Source organism: Elephas maximus, chromosome 13 (genome assembly GCF_024166365.1).
Source record: "Elephas maximus indicus isolate mEleMax1 chromosome 13, mEleMax1 primary haplotype, whole genome shotgun sequence".
In the NCBI taxonomy this organism is placed as follows: Eukaryota; Metazoa; Chordata; class Mammalia; order Proboscidea; family Elephantidae; genus Elephas; species Elephas maximus.
The window spans coordinates 62,277,113-62,299,376 of record NC_064831.1 but is presented as its reverse complement, the minus strand read 5'-3'; the positions used below and the strand labels follow the sequence as shown (position 1 = coordinate 62,299,376).

The window sequence follows — 22,264 nt, the reverse complement described above, 5'->3', positions numbered from 1 at the left end:
TAACCACTGTGCCACCAGGGCTCCTACACAGTGCTTTAGAAAGTGCTAATTTCTGCAAGAAACTCTAAGGAAATTACAGCCTTCGGTCTTTGCTCACCACTCCTTTCCCCACCCTGTGTGAGCTCTGGTTTAGCTCTGAGCCTTTAGTCCCTTAGGCACCTTCCAGGGAGATTAGAACAGACATACTGAACTGTTTGTCAGCAAAGTCGATCTCACTCCAGAGCCTGAGATTACGCCTCGTTTCTGAGAATGTGAAACAAGGTCTACTTCTGCTGCGGTGGCTGCTATGTCGGGGGTGGGGACATGGAGAGAGTAGAAAAAGTTTTTGTTTTTTCTTTTTTACCATTTAAATGTCACCTTTTTCTTCTTCAGTGTATGGTTAGTTTTTACAGTCCTTTGCTTACTTTTCAGAGTTCTCATGGAATTGAGCTTATAGATTTCTAGTTGCTTTTCGTGGTGCTTGTGTAATTGGGCTGGGTTCTTAGAACTGTTCATGCTGCCATCTTCCTGGAAGTTAATTAACTTCATGCTTTGAGTAAGCCTATAGTTTGTGGGGAGTTAGAAAATTAATTTTTTTTTGTAATCTAATTTATAAAATTGAAATGTATTTGAAGAGCTATATTTTCGCTCTTCTTCCTAAGGGCCTAGAATTGGTCAACAGAATCAAACAAAGTACTCTTAGTAGAGACTTAAAAACTCTTCTTACCATTTATGATTCATTATATCAATATATCAGTTTGCCCAGTATGTCCCTTAGCACCTGTGGAGAAAAAATGTTTTCATTTAAGCAAAAATTTCCATACAACTATATTACAAGAATTGGATGGGGTAGTGAGAAGAGTGTCTATATGTGGGGGGATTAGAGCTGAATCCCTATCATCCACAGTAAGATGTTAGTAGATAATTTTAGAAGTAAAAAATATTAAGAAATAGAAGTAAAATTTTTCTTTACTATACTATATTATACTGTGATATAACAACCAGCTAAAACATACAAGTGTGGTTGACCCCAGAGAGCAGAAATTGAGGATGAGGAAGGGATTGTTGTTTTTTGTTATAAGCTTTTTAGAACTTTGTAACATTTAAACTTTGCACGTATTTTTTTTTCATAAAAACCAACTTTAAAAACCCAGATGTTTTGGTATCTAGTCTTATTCCTTTCCTTCAGGAGGTGATTAAACACACTTGTTAGCTTGCTTCTTGAAGTAGAATTCTGTTTATTGGGATACAGAATCAAAGCTAGAAAAAATTATATGATATTCTTGGCATAGCCAGGCATAGTCCTGATTAACCTAGCTCTCATGATCCTTCACTTAAATAACCTTCTGATTTCCCCATACCCTGCTCTTATTTACGTTCCTTTGTCTCTTGGAGTTCAGGGATTTATGAGCTTGAGATAACAGGCAACAACCGTATTTTTACACAGATAACGTGCACCTCCTACATTAGTTTGCCGCTCGTACCCTCCTCCCGCTTGTAAGCTTGCTATGCTAAGTTTTTTTTACAGCAATACATAAAAAAAATTGGCATAGATGCGCTTATGAAAATACCTCGCGGCGGGGGGGCACAGTTGGCAAACAAATGTAGAAGGCATGCGTTATTTATGTAAAAATATGGTAACCTTGGTTTGTACATTTCTCTAAAGTAACCCATGGATTACTTGTGTGTTCAAATTTTATGTATTAGAAATTTAATGTCTAAAAATTTTTAATGTATTATTAGAATACAAAGAAAAAATGAAGATAAAGAGAACTAAAATGTTTTTTTATTTGTAGTATATTTTGCATGAGCATTGGCCAAAAAAAACTCCTGTCCCTTGCTGTAGAATGACTTTGACTGTTTTGTTACATATGTTAAGGTATCATTTATTAAGTAAATCAGAACATCATTTTTTAACCAAATTTTTTGTCTTGTTTTTCAGACTTTGTCCATTGGTGTTCTTGATATTTTTGGTTTTGAAGATTATGAAAATAACAGCTTTGAGCAGTTTTGTATTAATTTTGCTAATGAACGTTTACAACATTACTTTAATCAGCACATCTTTAAGTTGGAGCAAGTGAGTATCTAAAATATATGTATGCTTGACCCCTCTGTGTACACACACACACTCTCTCGTACACACACACGTGGATTTTTGAGTCATAGACATAATGAACATTTTACATTTTTTGTTTTAGTATAGATATTGCAATCTTTATATCAGTGTAAGCAAATCACAAATCAGAGCATAGTTTTTGAGCCATGCCATACAGGATTTTCTTTCTTTGGATAGCCACTAGATTTGATAATATGTGCTTGTTTGAGTGTACCCTTGGGAAAAAAAGATGTGTGGGTTTGTTTGGGGGTTCATTTGGTGCTTCTTAATTGCTACCATGGGTTTGGTCAGTGTATACCATGGACTAGGTATAGTTGTATGACTACTTTGGTCTTTTAGTTCTAGAATGGGATAGAGGAATTTATTAATCGAATCTTGAGTCAGCACAGAGTGTGGGTACAAGGAAACAGGAGAGTGTGATGAGATTAACATGGGTTGCTAGGTGTTTCTTGTGAGAAGCCCAAAATTGGTTGAGTTAGTATAGAAAGAGAGAGAGCCTTCAATTTCGATGAGAATTCTTAGTGTAAAGTCAAGGACAAACAAAATGTGAGTTCTTTGTCCAAACCAAGTTTGAAGTCAGTAACAGGTTGAATTTGTAGCTCACAATTTCGGTTTGTATATGGTGACATAGAAACATTGCTCACACTTAGAAAGAGTGGAAAATGTACAGAAAGATCACAGTAGGTTGGATGTCTTCAAAAGAAAACAAACCAAAAAGATCTTTCCTCTCACTGGGGTTTGTTTACCTCTGTCCTAGCTTTAGGCACCTCAATTTTGCTTAAATGGTTGTAGGGGCTATTTAATATTAGCACAGGCAACATTAGTTTTGGCCATCCTGATGAATGCTTAAAGTTCCTAGTATAAAACCTTTTACGTAGATTCTTCACTAGAGCTGTTTGAAGATAGTGTAATTTATCGTCATATTAGGTAACACTTAGGGAGCACTTAATACTTGCCAGGCAGGTATTATTATTTCAGTCTTACAGATGATGCCTGAAGCCTTAACACTCTGGCTTCGTAATTCTTAATATTATCAAGGGGCTGAGCTAGGGTTGGCCTCCAGTTGTCCTGATTGAGTTCAGTGTATTTTTAACTAGATTATGCTAAATTAACAATGTTTCTGTTTTTCAACTGGGTTTATGTGGAGAAGAGACCAAAACCAAAAAACCCATTGCCATCGAGTCGATTGTGACTCATAGCGACCCTATAGGACAGAGCAGAACTGCCCCATAAAGTTCCCAAGGAGTAACTGGTGGATTCAAACTGCTGACCTTTTGGTTAGCAGCCGAATGGCTCCAGAGTCAAGGATACGTGTTATAATTTCTAGGGTAACCGTAAATAGTAGAAGAACATAAAACTATTAAGTTAATATAGGGAGTAAGTAGAGTAAAAACAACTCAGGTTATCTAAAAGAAAGCAAGAAAGAAGAAATGTCAAGAAAGCATGGCAAATAGTTAGGTGGTTGATTTAGTCCAACAAATACCAGTAATTAAATTAAATGTAAATGGATTGATTTCTTCAACTGAAAGCCAAGACTGAATACAAAATAATTTGCTTGCTGTGTTTTATAGAGATGCTTTAAATATAACCATACAGAAAGGTTAAAAGTAAAAGAATGCAAAAAGATTTAGTAAACCTTAAACAAAAAAAAAAAAAAAAGGCTGGTATAGCTGGATTAATATCACACTTTTAGGTGAAAAGCATTACTAGAGATAAAAAGGGATATTTCATAATGCTTAAAGAATCAGGTCATTAGGGAGTTTAACAATTCCAAATTTATTAATACCTGATAATATAACCTCAAAATATATACAGTAAAAATTAATAAAACTAAGGGAGAAATGAATATATTTGTAAGAATAGTGAGTTTCCACGTATTTTGTTGGTCAAGTAGACAAAAAAAATCAGTATGGATATAAAAGATTTAAGTCCCCTGTCTGTCCTTTGGAGCCCTGGTGGTGCAGCGGTTAAGAGCCTGGTTGCTAACCAGAAGGTTGGCAGTTCGAATCAGCTTCTCCTTGGAAACTGTACGTTTAGCAAACTAAATCCAGCAAGATTTTAAAAAGGCTAATATATTAAAACCAAGTTCAGTTTTTTCAAGGTTTGTGTTATATTTAACCATCAATCATTTTAATTCACCTCATTAACAAAGGGAAGAGGATAAAGACTCAAGATCATCTCAGTAGAAGTTAAAAAAATTAATAAAATTTTGTAATCATTCATGATGAAAAACAAACAACAAAAAAACGTCTTTAGTGAACTAGGAATGGAAGGGAATTTCCTCAGCCTGATAAAGGGCATCTGCAGAAAACACACAGCTAATGTCACGTTTAAATGGAACCCAACTTAATGCTTTCCTTCTAAGATTGAGAACAAGGCAAGGGTGTTTACTAAGTTTATGTGTGTTGGTGTAAACAGTTACTTCATAAAAGAGGACAATCCAAATGGACGGTAAACATAGGAAAAGGGTTTGCCCTTATTTATCAGGGAGGTTAAAACCACAATAAGACACTCCAAGGAATTCACTAGAATGCCTAAAATGAAAAAGACTGATAATTCAAGGGATAATACAAGAGAAATTCCCATATGCTTTTGGTGGGTGTATACATTCACTTTAGAAAGCTGTTGGCAGTGTCTGCTGGGGTTAGACGTGTGTAGTTCATAACCCCTGTGTTTCCCCTTTCAAAATGTATGTAAATACACATCAAAATTCTGTGTAGAAATCTTTATATAATGGCATTATTTTCAGTAGCCAAAATTGGAAATAACTGTAGTGTCTATCAGTAGTAGAATGGGCGAATAAATTATAGTGTATATATACAGTGGAATACTCTGCAGGATTAAAATAGAACTGGGAACTTATTAAAAATGTCAATTCTCAGGTCTCACCCTACGTCTACTTATTCATAAATTCTGGGGATAGGGCCCAGCAGTCTGTGTAAACAGTCCTCCAGGTCATTCTGTTGTACGTTATGACTATATTTTTTAGTGACATCGCTGTTTCCCTGTTTTGAGAGTTTTTTTTTATCTTGATTTATTTTTGTGATTTCCCTATCTGGGTTGATTTCTGGTTGCTCTGTCCTGTGTTCTAGTCTTGGGTTGTTTTCTGATGTTATTGATTTTCTAACCAGAGAACTCCTTTTAGTATTTCTTGTAGTTTTGCTTTGGTTTTTGCAGATTCCCTAAATTTCTGTTTATCTGGAAATGTCCTAATTTTGCCCTCATATTTAAGAGACAGTTTTGCTGGGTATATGATTCTTGGCTGGCAGCTTTTTTTCTTGTGTGTTTTATACATGGCCTCCCATTGCCTTCTTGCCTGCATGGTTTCTGCCAACTAAACAAAAAACAAGTAGTCGGAGTTTATTGAGTCTCCTTTGTAGGTGACTTTTTGTTTATCCCTAGCTGTTCTCAAAATTCTCTCTTTATCTCAGTTTTGGCAAGTTTGACTATAATACGCCTTGGTGACTTTCTTTTGAGATCTACCTTATTTGGGCTTTCAATGAGCATCTTGGATAGGTATCTTCTCATCTTTCATGATATCAGGGAAGTTTTCTGGCAACAAATCTTCAGCAATTCTCTTTGTATTTTTTGTTATCCCTCCCTGTTCTGGTACTCCCATCACTCATAGGGTATTTCTCTTGATAGAGTCCTGCATGATTCTTATGGTTTCTTCATTTTTAAAAAATTCTTTTATCTGATTTTTCTTTGAATATATTGGTGCCAAGTGTTTTATCTTCAGTCTCCCTAACTCTGACTTCCATTTCCTCAATTCTGCTCCTCTGACTTTGTATTGAGTTGTCCAGTTCTGAAATTTTGTTGTTACTGTTGTGAATTTCTGATTGCTGTCTCTCCATGGATTATTGCAGCCAATTAAATTTGTCCTTATGGTCTTGAATAACCTTCTTAATTTCCTTGACTGTTTTGTCTGTGTGTTCCTTGCCTTGTTCTGTGTTTTGCCTGATCTCCTTCCTGACCTCTTGAAGAGTTCTGTATATTAATATTTTGTAATCTACCTCTGGTAATTCCAGGAAAATATCTTCATCTGGAAGATTCCTTGATTCTTTGTTTTGGGAGCTTGTTGAAGTGATCATGGTCTGCTTCTTTATGTGATTTTGATATTGACTGTTGTCTCTGAGCCATCTATAAGTTATTGTATTAATTTATTTCATGTTTGCTTACCGTGTCCTAACTTCTTGCTTTGTTCTGTTTTCATATGCCCAAATAGGCTGCTTGGGTAAGCTAGCTTGCTTATTTTTTACCTCTGAAACTCTAATGCCCTGCCACCTGTTGTACATTAAAGTTTCAAAATCAGTGCTGTGTAGCAGGGGTTGGTGCACTTTTTTAAGGGGCCAGATACATAAGTAGTTCAGATTTTTTGTCACAACCACTCAGCTCTGCTGTTGTGAAAAAGCAACCATAGACAGTGCATAAGTGAGTAAATCTGGCTGTATTGCACAACCCTTGCCCTACAGCAATTAAAATGAAGAACTGTTGGTGCATGCAAAAGCATAGATGTGTCCCTGAAACATAACGTTCAATGAAAACAAAGGAAAAGGATATGTATTGCGTGATTCTATTTATATAATGTTCATAAATAGTTAAATCTTATCAATGTTAATAGAAGTTAGAGTAATAGTTAATTTTGGGAAACAGGGTCTGGATTGTAATTGGGAGGAGGGGATAAGAGTTTTTGGGGTGCTAGTAATGTCTTTAAAAGAGCATATGCTCATAGTCTGAAGTATGCTACTTATACTGTAAAGAAGAAGGGGGGGAACCTTTCTTACCACCCTTTGGGGATGATCTTACAAAGCAATCCCTTTTTCTTGAAATTGTTAATTAAAAGTATTAAGGAGTTGTTTAATGAGAAATAAATTTGCTCTGTAAACCTTCATCGAAAGTACAAAAAAAGTATTAAGCATTTTCCCTTCCTAATTAGAGTTGCTGTGTGCTGTAGGGTCAGTTCTGACTCATAGTGACCCTGTAAGACAGAGTACAACTGCCCCATAGGGTTTCCTAGGCTGTAATCTTTACGGAAGGAGATTGTCAGGTCTTTTCTTCTGTGGAGCTGTTGGTAGGTTGGAACCGCTGGGTTTTTGGATAGCAGCTGAGTGCTTAGCCATTGTTCCACCCGGGGCTCCTTCTATTAGAGTAGCTGGTGGCATCAGTGGTTAAGTGTTCAGCTGCCAACCAAAAGGCCGGCAGTTCGAATCCACCAGACCCTTTTTGGATACCATATGGGGCAGCTCTACTCTGTCCTATAGGATTGCTATGAGTCAGAATCGACTCAACGGCAACAGATTTGTAGGGTTTATAGGGTTGCTATGAGTCAGAATTGACTTGACAGCAACAGATTTTTTTTTTTTTTGGTAGTTTATACTAGGGTTTGTTCTTTACAGGATAATAATAAATACAGAAGGAATAGTAGATCACAAAATCACTATTTTGTAAAACTACTGTATTTTCAGAGAATTAATTGATCAGTGAATGCTAAAACCCTTGTGGGGATAGTTGCCTATAACACTCCAGTGTACAAACCTCTCACCTTTAGATTCTCAGGGGTGTCTTTCTGAAAAACAGTCTAAAAGTGGAAGCATCATAGGGCTGATTAAAAGAATATTTCCTAGTATAGAGAATAAGGAAAAATAGGAGCTCGATAAGAGGATTTTGAATAGTTGCTTAAGGCCTTAGCTTTGAGTTTTTTAACCTTGGAATTTGAAACCTTTTTTTCAGTATTGTAAGGGTGTTATTTTGCTATAAGCCTAAGTCAAGTGTACATGAATTCTATATGATTTATTTTTTTAAACATCATTTATAAAGGGGTATGTACTTTTTCAAAATGAGATGCATAGTATCATGGGACTTCTTGGATGTCACAAATGGTTAAGTGCTCTGTTTCTAACTGAAAGGTTGGGGATTGGAATCCACCCATAGGCGCCTTGGAAGAAAACCCTGGCAGTCTACTTCCGCAGGCCCATAGCCGTTGAAAGCCCTGTGCAGCTCTACTGTGAAACACATGGGGTTTCCCTGAGTTGTGATTGATTAGATGGTAACTCTTCGGTTTTGCTTTTTTACTTAAAAAAATGATATATGTAGTATTAAGATTTATACAACTGATAATTATTAATCTTTTTGTTGTTTGGCTTGGTGGTTAAAGAAAAAGTGTAGACTGTTCTTTTAAGCCTGCTGTCTTAGTTATCTAGTACTGCTATAACAGAAATACCATATATGGATGACTTGAACAAACAAATTTATTTTCTCACAGTTTAGGGGCTAGGAGTCCAAATTCAGGGGGCCGGCTCTAGGAGAAAGCTTTCTCTGTTGGCTTTGGAGGAAGGTCCTTGTCTCTTTAGCTTCTGCATCCTGGTTCCTTGGAGATCTCCATGTGTGTCAGCATCTATCTTACCCCACCGTTCTTTCTAGCTTGCTTTTTTTCTCATTTATATCTTAAAATTGAGATTGACTTGATACTGATATACCCTATACTAATCCTGCCACATTAAAATAAAAAGACCCTATTCTCAAATGGAATTATATCCACAAACATAGAAGTTAGGATTTACAATACACATACACATTTTGGGGGCACATAATTCAATCCATAATCCAAAAACCAAACCCACTGCCATTGAGTGGATCCTAATTTATAGAGACCCTGTAGTCCACAGTAGAACTGCCCTGTAGGGCTTCCAAGGAGTGGCTGGTGGATTCGAACTGCCAACCTTTTGATTAGCAGCCAGGCTCTTAACCGCTGTGCTACCAGGGCTCCATTCAATCCATAACACCTGCTAAGAGCATTTCAACTCTTAGCGTGTATCTGTTATTTTCTGCAAGTTGAATAAATTGTTATTTTGCTATTTGGTTTTCTCAGGAGGAATATAGAACTGAAGATATCAGCTGGCACAACATAGATTATATTGATAATAGCTGTTGTATAAATCTTATTAGCAAGAAACCAACAGGATTGCTCCATCTTTTAGATGAGGAAAGCAAGTGAGTATGATTCTTTTTAATTGTGTTATTTGCCATTTGGGCTTTTTGTGTTTTTATAAGTCGTAAACTTCCTTCTTACGTTATCAAATAAAGAGCCAAAGGTTTTGCATGCATATTTTGAGTGTTTCTTGGTAAGTAGGATGAACTTCACTGCTGAACTCATTTTTTCCTTGATTTCTTTTTTAAGTCACTTTGATGTTAAATTTATTGGCATATGTAGGTATATATATAGAGACAGATACAGATTTTTTTGCATGTTCTTGAATTGCATTTTACGTGTGATATGTTTGCAGTGTACATGTTCAGCAGAAGGGAATATCTTAATAGATTAGGGATGTCTACCTTAGCTGTGCAGGTAGTGTCAACATCTGCCAAATGGTTGTCATTTCTTGTTGACACTGTTCAGTATACCAAACTTAAATATGAACTTCAGAAATAAAACCATGTAGCATACATCAGAGTGCTTTCAGTACTCTATAAAATATTTATAGGTAAATAATCCTAAGAGATGGCAACTCTAGAGTAGGAGAAACTGAACTGGTAGAGGATATGTGGGTTTTTTTGTGACTGTTTAATACAAAAGGTAGGAATTGAATTAGGCCGCTTGATTTGTAACAATATTATACCCACTAAACTAGGACAGGTAATATTGGGAATTTATTGTCTTAGGTAGGATGGCCATATATTAAGTGTGAGACAGCCTGAAGTTTATGCCTTTCCATCATTCCTAGTTCGGAATAAAGGCTATGCTCATTTCTTGCTTTCTTCCTTTAGCAATTTCTGTTTTCCATTTAAAAGTAACGAAAAAATACATCATAAACTTTGTGATTACAGAGCATTGGATTGGAAGGTAATAAACCCTTACTTAGATACAATGAGATGAGCATACTGCCTGAAGAGAAGAATTCTGCTGTGCAGTACTGAGATATATGTTTGTAGAGGTTGAGTTGGCCTGGGTTTAGGAGCTTGGAATCAGACTTTTGGCTTTGGTGACCCATGATTTTTCTGAGTAGGGGAGGAACATGATTAAAGCACTATTGTAGGAAAATTTATTGAGATAATGTTTTGGTGACTCAAAATAAGGTAAGATTAGAATCAGAGAGAATAGTTTAAAGGCTGTTGCTGTAGTCTCTGTTTGAGGTTGTAAGGGTGGTAGTAACCCAATCTAGAGTGGCTTTAGAGTTCTGAAATGGAAAGGAACACCTAGATAGAGGAGATGTTTTGAGGAAGATATTTGAATGCAACAGCAGGCCTAGATGACTAAGGTAATAACATTTTTGAAATCCCTTTAGTGTACCACCTACTGTTAGATGTTTTTACTAGTATTGTTTAATTCTCTGAGCACTGTGGTACCTGGTATTATACTCATTTTATGGATTAGGAAATCAGTTCTCAACAAAGTTATTTATTTTGCACAAGGTCAAAAACCTAATAATATCAACTGTGACTGACACCAAACCCCCCCAAAAAAAAAAAAAAAAAAAGCCATTCTTTTTCCTCACTGATTCCAACACATACTATATAATTAACCATTTTTGTTATAATTTTGGAGTCATTTTCATATATTCTATCTAATATTCAGCATTTACAATGTCAGGTCACATCATTTCTCATTATTTCAGCTACAGTTAAATAAAACTATTTCCTGAAAGATACTTGCCCTCATTTTTAGTGATATTTCCTTTATCTGAAACTTCTACCCAGCCTTTAGCATCTAGCTTATACAGTACCTCCTATGCCTTCTGAAAGCCTTTCAATTATTATTCCCAACTAGTAGTGATTTTTTTCTCCTCTGAACTTCTATATTCCCACATTTCCTTTTATGCAGTTAATTCTTAATAAGTGTTGTCTGAATAATTCCTGGATATCAAGTACTCATGAATGAATACAAACCCATTGTTGTATATTTGAAGTAATAATATATATAGTATAAAAATATGTAGAAATTGGTGTAAAAAAACCCCAAAAACCAAACCTGTTCCCTTCGAGTCAGTTCTGACTCATAGCGACCCAGTAGGACAGAGTAGAACTGCCCCGTGATATTTCAAAGGAATGGCTGGTAGATTTGAACTGCTGACCTTTTGGCCAGGGTCTTAACCACAGCACTACTAGGGCTTCAGTAATTGGTATAAAACCGAAAAACCAAACCCAGTGCCATTGAGTTGATTCCGATTCATAGTGACCCCATAGGACAGAGTAGAATTACTCCGTAGAGTTTCCAAGGAGTGCCTGGTGGATTTGAACTGCTGACCCTTTGGTAAGCAGCCATAGCACTTAACCAGTATGCCACCAGGGTTTCCAGTAATTGGTATAGATAAGAAAATTACTGTTTATTTATGCGTGAAGAAATAGAAAAAAAAAAAATGACTATGGATTTAAAAGATCTATCCAAATCAAGTGAGTCCTAGAGGCACAGTGGTTCAGAGCTCAGCTGCTAACCAAAAGGTCAACAGCTCGAATCTACCAGCTGCTCCTTGGAAACCCTGTGGGGCAATTCTACTCTGTCGTACAGGGTCTCTGTGAGTTGGAATCAACTTGATGGGAACGGGTTTATCCAAATTGAGAAATTATTTCCTTTTTTTCAAGTTCTAGGCCCTAAACAAAATATTTGGTTTTTATTTTATTTTTTTTGAGTTTTGCAGTAGTGCAGCAGACCTAACCTAAATAAAGATTTGAGTTATTTTCTCAGTTCTTCTACTTGCAAAGTGTGAGTTGGGGCAAGTCACAACTTTTGATCCCTCAGCCATAAAATAGGGACACCAGTCATTGTTGTACTCACTTTTTAGCTTGTTTTGAAAATCAGATTATATAATATAGATGGAAGCTCATTGTAAATTGCTAAATGTGTTAGATGGCAATGTAATTATAATCCGCTTTAAAAGACTGCACTAATTGCTGCCTCTTTCTTTGGTTTTATCACTTTTTTTTTTTAATTCAGCTTTCCACAGGCTACAAATCAAACACTGCTAGACAAGTTTAAGCATCAACATGAAGATAATTCTTACATTGAATTCCCAGCGGTGATGGAGCCTGCTTTCATCATAAAGCATTATGCTGGAAAAGTTAAATATGGGGTAAAGGTCAGTAAATTTCTCATTGAATATGCCTTCAGGGCAGAGTTGTATTCTTAACAATATCACACTGTCCTTGGCTCTTGGCACCCTACCTTCTTTGTAGTTGGTGGAGGCTCTTGGTCAGTAAAAGTCAGATCCTACTTTTCAATGTATTACTGCCTTAGGAAGTGTTTTTGTTGGTTTCCTCCTGTAGACAAACTTGATGTTGTCAGTCTTTTCTAAGAGCTTTTGTTACATCCGAAAGAATAGTGTCCGTATGTCTCAAACTGGCTGGCTCATCCTCGTAGTTTGTTAAATTTCTTCTGTTAAATCCTTGAGGCCTGACAGAGGCTTCATGTCTTCATGCACCATTAAGTTCTTATGAGCTTGCATGCCTAATGAATGTATTGGAACTCCTAACCCCTGTGAAAGGGAATCTCCATAATTCTGTCCGTGTCTTTGTTTGTAATTGGTGAGTCCATTACTCTTCACCACTTAATGTTTAAGCCTGCCATTTAAAGCACTTAATTTCTCAGGCAAGACAGTGAGATAAGGAGAGTAATGGAGTAATGTATTTTTTTCCTGGGTCTTGAGATGAGTGTCAAATTAAGATCACGTATCCATTCATCCATTTATTCAAGAAGTGTTCATTGAACACAGACTATCAGACCTTGTGCCGAGTTTTGGGAGTGATACAGTAGTAAACTGCACAGCCATGCTCCTGACTGTATATATACATATACACATACACATATGTATATATGGATGTATGTGCATTTATACATATACATAACCCCCACTCCCAAAAAAAAAAAACCCAGTGCCATCAAGTCGATTCCAACTCATAGTGACCCCGCAGGACAGAGTAGAACTGCCCCATAGAGTTTCCAAGGAGCACCTGGGGGATTCGAACTGCTGACCCTTTGGTTAGCAGCCGTAGCACTTAACCACTACGCCACCAGGGTTTCCGTACATATACATACACAAATGAAAATGGGGCTATGTGGTATAAATAAAAGAATGGGTTATATGAGAGAAAATAGTGAAACAGTGGATGAATCTGTTTTTAATTTGTGGATCCATAAATACCTTTCTGAGAAATTTTAAGAGATGGCCTGAAGTAAGTATTAACTTGGTTAAGAGTTGGGAAGATGAATATTATAGGTCACGAGATAGGAAAGAGCTTCATATGTTGAAATAATGGAAAACAAACTAGGCTGTTGGATTATAGTGAGCAAGAGAGTGGCATGAAATGAATTCAGGAACTGGATAGTGGGTCAGTTCTTCACCTAGGCCAAGTTAAAGAACTTTGTTTTTTATTGAGGTTATTTTGGGGAATCATGAAAAGATTTTAAGGAGGGAATGTGATATATGTTTTTTAAAGATTGCTTTGGTTACTTTGAATAGAAGGGACAACAGAGAGTAAGAGTGGAAGGTGGGTGATGAATTAGGTAGTTTTTTTTAATAGTCAAGGAGGAGTGTTAAGGTAAAGAACCAGAGGGGTCTCAGTAGAGATGGGAGAGATCCAAATGATGATGAGATGTATTTTGGAAGTACAGTCAACAGACCTTTTATTGATGGGTTCTAGATGAATGAGTGACTTCTGGGGCTAGAGCAGATGAGTGAATCAGAGGTGTTATTTCCTGGGATGGAAAAGATGGGGAAGGAACAGCTTTTAGAACAAAGATTAAGAATTTTTTTTTTTAACTTGAGCTATAAAATCATATAATGAGGTACATAAAGCACACATTTGAGTATAGATTTCCTTCATACTCCTTTCCAGCTCATTCTTCCCCCAGAGGTAAGCACTGTCCTGACTTTTATCATCCTTAACTAGTGTTGCTTGTTACTGAGTTTCAGATAAATGGAATCGTGTATTGTATATACTTGTGTGTGTGAGCTTCATCCATGTTGTTGTTTTAATCAGATATGTTGAAAGTAAAAGGATGGAGAAAAGATACATTTGTGTAAACTCTAATCAAAAGAAAGCTGGTAAAATTATAGTATCAGACAAACACTTTAAGGCAAGAAGTATTACTCTATATAATGAGGGGGTATTTCATAATTATAAAGGAGATCAGTTCAACAGGAAAACATAACCATCTAAATTTATGTGTACTTAATGACAAAGATTCAAATTATGTGAAATAAAATGAGAGCAAAAATAGAGCCAGACAAGTTTACCATCAGAGTTCAACACAGATCTCCCAGTAACTAACAGAACAGGCTAACACAGTCAATAAAAACATAGAAAAATTCAACACCGTTAAATAACTGGCCCATTTGAAATACAAGGATAGCTAGATAGTTCCTAAGTGTTTAGAAATTAAGCAAAACACTTATAAATAAGAGTTAAAAATTTTTCAGTTAAAATTATAATTTTTAAATTGACCAAAAATGAAAATATAACATATCAAAATTTATAGAATACAGTTAGAGCAATGATTTGTTGTTGTTAATTGCTGTCGAGTTGGCCCCTGACTCATGGTGACCACATGTGTCACAGAGTAGAACTGCTCCCTTAGGGTTTTCTTGGCTGTAATTTTTATGGAAGCAGTTCTCCAGGCCTTTCTTTTGCCGAGCTGCTTGGTGGGTTCAAATCATAAACCTTTAGATTCACAGCCAATCGCAAACTGCTTACTCATTCAGATTCCTAATGCAGTTATTAGAGGGAAATTTATAACCTTAAATGCATTTTTAGAAAAGAATAATTGAAAAGCAGTTATCTAAGTTTCCATGTTAAACTACAAAAAGAACAGCCAAAAAAAATATGGTTTTTTTAAACTCGAAGTGAAGACCAGAAATCAGCGCAATAGGAAGTAGAATTACAATAGAGAAATCAACAACTGAAAAGTTAGTTTCTTGAAAGATAACAGAAAATAGTATAAATAAAATAACTGATAATAGATAAAAAGATTCACAGATACAGATATCTACAAGATTAAAAGGATATTAAGAGAATATTATGAACACATTTTGATAATAAATTTGACAACTTATGTAAAATGGATAAATTCATGCGTAACACATACAGTTTACCAAAACTTACACCAGAAAATACAGGAAAATCTGAAAATCCTGTGTCTTAAATAATTTGAATTAATTATTTAAAGCTTTCCCATAAAGAAAATTTCAGGCCCACATGGTTTCACTAGAGAATACTTCCAGATGTTTAAGTAAGGGTTAATTACACATTCTTTTTCAAGTTGGAGATAACCTTTAAGGTGTATAAACGGATCTAAGAAATAACAGGAGAGATGTGAGCTGGAAATGCACATTTGGTCCTCATCATATAGTGTTTAAAGCCATAGATATAGTTGAGATTGTGTGATGTAAGAGAATTGAGTGAAAAATAAGAACTCTAAGAATTTCTAATATGGAACTGGCAATGGGGACTGAAAAGGGACAGCACAAGAGGTAAGTAGTAAACCACAGAAGTATGTTGTTACAGAAGATAGAAGAGTTTTAAGAAGAATGATGTCAGTTATGTCAAATGTACTGAGAAATCTAGAAATATGAGGACAGAGAAGAGACCATTTCATTTGGAAAATGAAGGTCATTCATTGGTTACCATCAATAGTTGACAGGTATTGAAAATAATTCTAGAATTTTAGGTTGTACAGTGTAGTGATTAATAGGAGGTATGATCTTTTGAGTAGAGCAGATTGGTGTTGCAATGCCTGGATTGGTACTTAGTGTTTGACCTTTGTCAAGCTTCTTTCTCTCCATTTATCAGTGAAGTACGGTTTATAATTGAGTTTGCTTCATTAGAATTGAATGAAGTCAGTTGCGTAAAGCACTTATTGCCTGACACTCTGCTCTCAGTAGGTATTAGTGATAGTAGTAGGTGGTAGTGATTCAGATTTGAAAACCCTTACTCAGTGTTACGAGCCTTCTTTTATGATATGCACTCTTGCTATAAGAATTTTTAGGAACAAACCAAGGAGCAAGGCTCCTGGCTTGTTTCGCCTTTTTCCTTTTCTCAGGAGAACAAGAAAGAATTAGAAAAGAAAAATTCTAAAGATAATAGGATGAATCCAAGCTGCTTTCTGGGCATGAGTGTAGATGAGCTCATTTTAGACAGATTCCTAACAGAATTCTCAGTTAAATGTGTTCTATGAAGCTTTTCCAACTCGGAGTGACTTACCAAGTTATTAATTCTCCAATTTGGGTGTGGTTCTAATTGTAAGATTATAGCCAAATGCCTAGCCTATGCAAAACGGTCTTGGACTTTCTTTCAGAAATGTGAGTTTCTTGCCCTCCTAGTCTTGCCGTGGGGCATTTTAGCCTACTTTATTGTGTTCTGTCCCTCTTGGCCCCCATTCTTTGGCAGATGGTTCTTACTGCCTATTTACAATTTTTAGATAATCTTATCCAGTCCTATAGCTTTAAAAATGTATATGCTGATGATACCAAATATATTTCCTAGGACTTCAGACTCATACATCTAGCTGCCTACTTGATGTCTATATGCAGACATAGTATAGTGATTATAAGTATGTTCGAACCTCTCCTTTCCCACTTAATAGTTGAATGATGGGGCCAAGTTATTTAGCCTCTCTGTATTCAATTTCCTCATCTATAAAAATGGGAATAATGATATCTACCTCAAGGGGTGGTTATGAGGATTAAATGAGACAATATGTGCAGAATACTTAGAAGAGTGCCAGGTACATAGTAATAGTAACATCTCAATAAATATTATCTGTCCTCACCATCTCAGACTTCATTTGGGCAAAGCTGATCTTTTGAGCACCACTTCTCATCTCTGAATTTACTGCTTCTTTAGTCTTTTTTTTTTTTAGTCTTCTCCATATCGGTAAATGGCAACTCCATCCATCTAGTTGCTCGCACCCAAAATACAGATGTTAGCCTGATTCTCCCTCATTCTCTTACTGTCAGCAGGTTCTTTTGCCTTTACCTTCAAAACATATCCCAGATATGACAACTGCTCTCCCTCTCCACTACTATGATCCACTTAGTCCAAGTCATTATCAGCTCTTACCTGGAATATTGCAGTTGCTGCTTTCCCTTTTTTCATTCTTTCCCTACACAACCATCATTGTTCTTTATAAAACACCAGTTAGTTCCTGTCATTGCCCTTTCAGTGTCTTCCCTTTACACTTATATATAATCTAAACTCTTAGCTCAGGCTTACAGAGTTTAAATATGGCTGTTTATTTGCCTCATCTTCTATCACTCTCACCCTTGCCCACTGTGCTTTATCGCCTGGTCTTAATGCTTTTCTCCTAACATGTCCAACTCATTGCCACTGTCAGATCTTTATAGTAAGTGATTCCTTTCCTTGGAATGGTCTTCCCAGTCTTTTCATGACTTGGTTCCTTTTTGTTATTCAGCTCTGCTGTCACTTTATGTCATACTCTTTCAGGGAGGCTCTTGCTGAATAGTATTTTAACAAGCTGCAATAAAGTTGTGGACTATTCATTCTAATTTACATGTATTAAGAATTCCATAGTTTTAGGATTGGCTAGGACTTTGTAGACGATACCTGGTCCAGTTAGCTACCCAGAATAGAAATCACTTCTATAGTCTTCATTCAGCCACCGTTCAAACATGTCGCCCATCTTCTTAGTTTTAATAATTAAAAAAATAACGCTGGTACTTTTTTCATATAGGATTTTCGGGAAAAAAATACAGATCATATGCGCCCAGATATTGTAGCTCTTCTGAGAAGTAGCAAGAATGCATTTATCTCTGGGATGATTGGATTGGATCCAGTAGCTGTTTTCCGATGGGCAGTTCTCCGAGCTTTTTTCAGAGCCATGGTTGCTTTCAGGGAAGCTGGAAAAAGACACATTCAGAGAAAAACTGGTAAGCAGTAGATATGAATATTCAGCCATACTTCATTTTAAAGTTTTGTGCTTCTCTACCTTCACATAATGAGACATTTCCTTTTTTGTTTCCTTGCCACACGCTGTCATCATGTTTCATATCTCATGAGTTGACTGAACTTTGTATGGTTAAGTGGATCTGTGGTGTGTATGTGTATGTATGTGTTGTTCATAGGATAAGTGTATAAAGCACCTAGTATTCAGTAGGCACTCAGTAAGTCATTGCTGTGATTTTTTTAAAACAAAAACCGAAGCGATAAATGATGATTTAATGATTTAGGATTTAATCTTGATACCCTCCTCCAATTTCTTATGCCATAGCTTTTACTACAAATGAAACACAATTTAATGTGAAAGCATAAATCAGGAGACAGAAAATGCAGAGTAGAGATAGTGTAGTATAGTGGAAGAGAGCCTGCCTCTGTCACCAGTCGAGTGTCGTCCCTTCTCTTGACTAATTTTGTAACTATGAACAGTTTTTCTTATCTGTAAAAGAAGGTTAATACCCTTTTTTAAATCATGAGCGTAGAGTCAGATAATACATGTAAAGCATCTGTTTATGAATGTTAATGTTCTTCTACCCTTAACTCAGTTCTTTGGATCTTACATTGAAATTTAGAAATGGATAAAGCAGCATACTTTTCTGTGTGCTTTCCTCTTTAATAAAATATCTCCTTTTATATTCTGTGGGAGAGCGTTTTCATGGGCACTTGTGGACTGCTGGAAAGCACACTGTTGCTGACTGCAGCTCTAGCCTTTGATAGAACATTGTTGCATAGTGAGAGTTTTCCGACAGACAATCACTTAAAGTCAACTTTTCTGCCCAGAGAAGCTTGACAAAGAGGTGAAGAATGTCAGGGAATTCCTTGAGAAAATCCAGGAAATTTATAGCTTTAAACACAGGCATTACAAAAGAAGGAAGATCTCAAATCAGTTAACCTCACCTTACACCTTTAGACTCTAGAAAATGAACAGCAAACTCAACCCAAAGCAAGGAGAAGGAAGGTTATAATAAAAAGTAGATCTAAAATAAATGAAATAGAGACTATAGAGAAACTCAATAAAACCAAAAATTGATTTTCTGAAAAGAGCCACAAAATTTAAAAATATTGAACTAGACTGACCAAGCGAAAAATGAGACAAGACTCAAATTACTGAATTCAGGAATGAGGGAGGGGGGTTATTACTATCAACCTTACAGAAATAAAAGGGATTATAACACTACGAACATTTGTATGGCAACAAATAAGAACCTAGATAAAATGGACAAATTCTTAGAAGGATGCACGTACTGCTGATACTGACTCGTGAAGAAATAAGAAATCTGAGTAGACCCATAACAAGTAAAGAAATTGACCAAAAACCAAACCAAATCAATTGCTGTCTAGTTGATTCTGACTTATGGCGACCCCATATTTGTTGGAGTAGAACTGTACTCCATAGGGTTTTCATGGCTGATATTTAGAAGTACACTGCCATACCTTTCTTCTGAGGTGCATTTGGGTGAACTCAAACTGCCAGCCTTTCAGTTAACAGCTGAGAGAGTTAACCATTGCACCATCCAGAGACTCCCAAAGAGATTGAAATAGTAATTAAAAAAATCTTCCCACAAAAAAAGCAAAGGACCAGTGAATTTTCTGGTGAATTCCACCAAATATTTTAAAAAAGAACAGCAATTTTTCACAAACTCTTTAAAAAAAAAAAAAGTAGACGAGATAACACTTTCCATCTTATTCTGTGAGGCCACTCTTACTCAGATACCAGATAAGACATCACAAGAAAGAAAAGGACAGACCAAGATGCCTTATAAACGTGGCCACAAAAATCATTGACAAAATACTAGGATACCAAATGCAGCAACATCAAATCCAGCGGATACAAAGGATTGTACACGATGACCAAATGGCATTTATCCCAGGAATGTAAGATTGGTTCAACATATGAAAAATCAATCAATCTTATATACCATATTAATAGGATAAAAGATGTAAACTACATGATCATCTCAGCAGATACAGAAAAAGCATTTGACAAAAGCCTTTTATGATAAAAGCACTGGACAAACTAGAAAAAAAGAAAAAAACTAGAAATAGAGGGGAATTTCCTCAACCTGATAAAGGGCATCTACAAAAACCCCTAGTGGCTCAGTGGTTAAGTGCTTGGCTGCTAACCAAATGTTTGGCGTTTTGAACCCACCAGCTGCTACATGAGAGAAAGATGGCAACAGTGTGCTCCCATAAAGACTTAACAGCCTTAGAAACCCTTTGGTTTTCTGTTCTGTCCTATGGGGTTGCTATGTATCAAAATTGACTCAGTGGCAATGGGTGTTTTGTTTTGGTTTTGGTTTTAGCGTCATACTTAATGGTGAAAGACTGAATGCTTTCCCCTAACATCAGCAACAGGACAAGGATGGACACTTTTGCTACTTCTGTTCAACATTGTACTAGAGGTTCTGGCCAGGGAAATTAGACAAGAAAAAGAAAAGACATGCAGATTGGAAAGGAAGAAGTAAAGCTATTCTGTTTGAAAATGTCACAATATTATTATAGAATAGTATAAGAAATTCACACACAAATGCACACAAAACCCCACAAAAGCAGTTAGAGCTAATATAGGAGGTCAGCATGGCTGTATGATACATGATCAACATGCAAAAATCCCGTCATATTTCTGTAAACTAACAATGAACGATATGAAAACAAAATTAAGAAAAAAATTCTATTTGCAAGAGCAACAACAAGAATCAAATAAGAATGAATTTAACAAGAGGAAGTACAGAAATTATATATTCAATATTATAAAATATCAAAAAAACTTAAAGAGGTCTATGTAAATGGAAAGACATCGTGGGTTCGTGGATTGGGACACTTAATGTAGTTAAGATGGCGGTACTCCCCAAACTGATCTACAGATTTAACACAGTCCCTGTGAAAACCTCAGCTGCCTTTTTATGTGGAAATTAACAAGCAGATGCTAAAATTTCATATGGAAAGGGATCCAGAAATGCCAGAAGAACAAAGTTGGAAGATTCACACTTCCCGATTTGTATTAGGCAATGATTCCTTAGATATGACACCAAAATCACAAGCAACCAAAGGAAAAAAAGGATAAATTCACTTCATCAAAATTAAGAACATTTGTGCTTCATAGGACACTATTAAGAAGGTGAAATGACACCCATGGAATGGCAGAAAACAATTGCAAGTCATGTATCACGTAAGAGCTACTATCCAGAATATATAGTCTTACAACTCAGCAATATAAAGGTAAACCAATTAAGTAATGGAAAAAGGATCTCAATAAACGTTCCTCCAAAGAAGATATAAAAATGGCCAGTAAAGATGTAAAAAGATGCTCAGTGTCTTTAGTTATTTGCAAATCAAAACCACAGAGAGATAATACTTAACACCCACTAGGATGGCTTTGATAAGAAAGACAGAAAATAACAAATGTTGGTGACATTGGAGAAATTGGAACTCCCATCCATTGCTGGTGGGAATGTAAAGCAGTACACTTAACTTTGGAATACAATTTGGCGGTTCCTGAAGATGTTAAGCATGAAGTTGACATATGACCCAGCAATTCTACTCCCTGATACATACCCAAAATAATTGAAAACAGGGTTCAAACAAAACTTGGTAAACAAATGTTCATAGCAACATTATTCACAATAGCTGAAAGGTGGAATCAACCCAAATGTCCATCAACTAATGAATGGAGTGTAATTCAGCCATAAAAAGGGATGAAGTATTGGTACGTGCTACAACAGGTGTGAACTTTGACAACATCACGCTAAATGAAAGAAGTCTGACACAAAATGGCACGTGTTGTATGATTTCATTTATATGAAATATCCAGACTAGGCAAATCTATAGAGACCAAAAGAGTAGTGTTTTCCTAGGGTTGAAAGACTGCGAAGGTTGAGGGGTGTATTAGTCAGGGTTCTCCAGAGAAACTACTTACAGAGAGAGAGAAAGAGAGAGAATCACAGAGGCAGACAGACACACACACACACTGGCAATTCTGAAATCTGTATGGAAACTCAGGAAAAAGTCGACGTTGCAGTCTTGAACCTGAAATGTGCAGGGCTGGCTGGCTGGCTGACTGGCAACTAGGCAGAATTTCTCTATTAGTCTTGAGACAGAATTCCTTTAGGAAACCTCAGTTTTTGCTTTTAAGGCCTTCAACTGATCAGATGATCTACAAAATACCTTCACAGCAATATTTAGACTAGTGTTTCACCAAACAGCTGGGCACCACAGCCTAGTCAAGTT

The 22,264-nt window shown here is 36.2% G+C and overlaps 1 protein-coding gene across 11 annotated transcripts in view; it reads left to right on the top strand.

Annotated features, from left to right (window-relative positions):
• Nucleotides 1–22,264, top strand: part of MYO9A (myosin IXA) — a 250,999-nt gene that overhangs the window by 113,318 nt on the left and 115,417 nt on the right. For all 11 annotated transcript variants that reach the window (XM_049852703.1, XM_049852700.1, XM_049852694.1 and 8 more), the window contains 4 exons: nucleotides 1,922–2,056; nucleotides 8,964–9,085; nucleotides 12,024–12,165; nucleotides 17,775–17,970. In XM_049852703.1, the coding sequence (XP_049708660.1) occupies nucleotides 1,922–2,056; nucleotides 8,964–9,085; nucleotides 12,024–12,165; nucleotides 17,775–17,970 (595 nt within the window). The remainder of the gene's footprint in view (nucleotides 1–1,921; nucleotides 2,057–8,963; nucleotides 9,086–12,023; nucleotides 12,166–17,774; nucleotides 17,971–22,264) is intronic.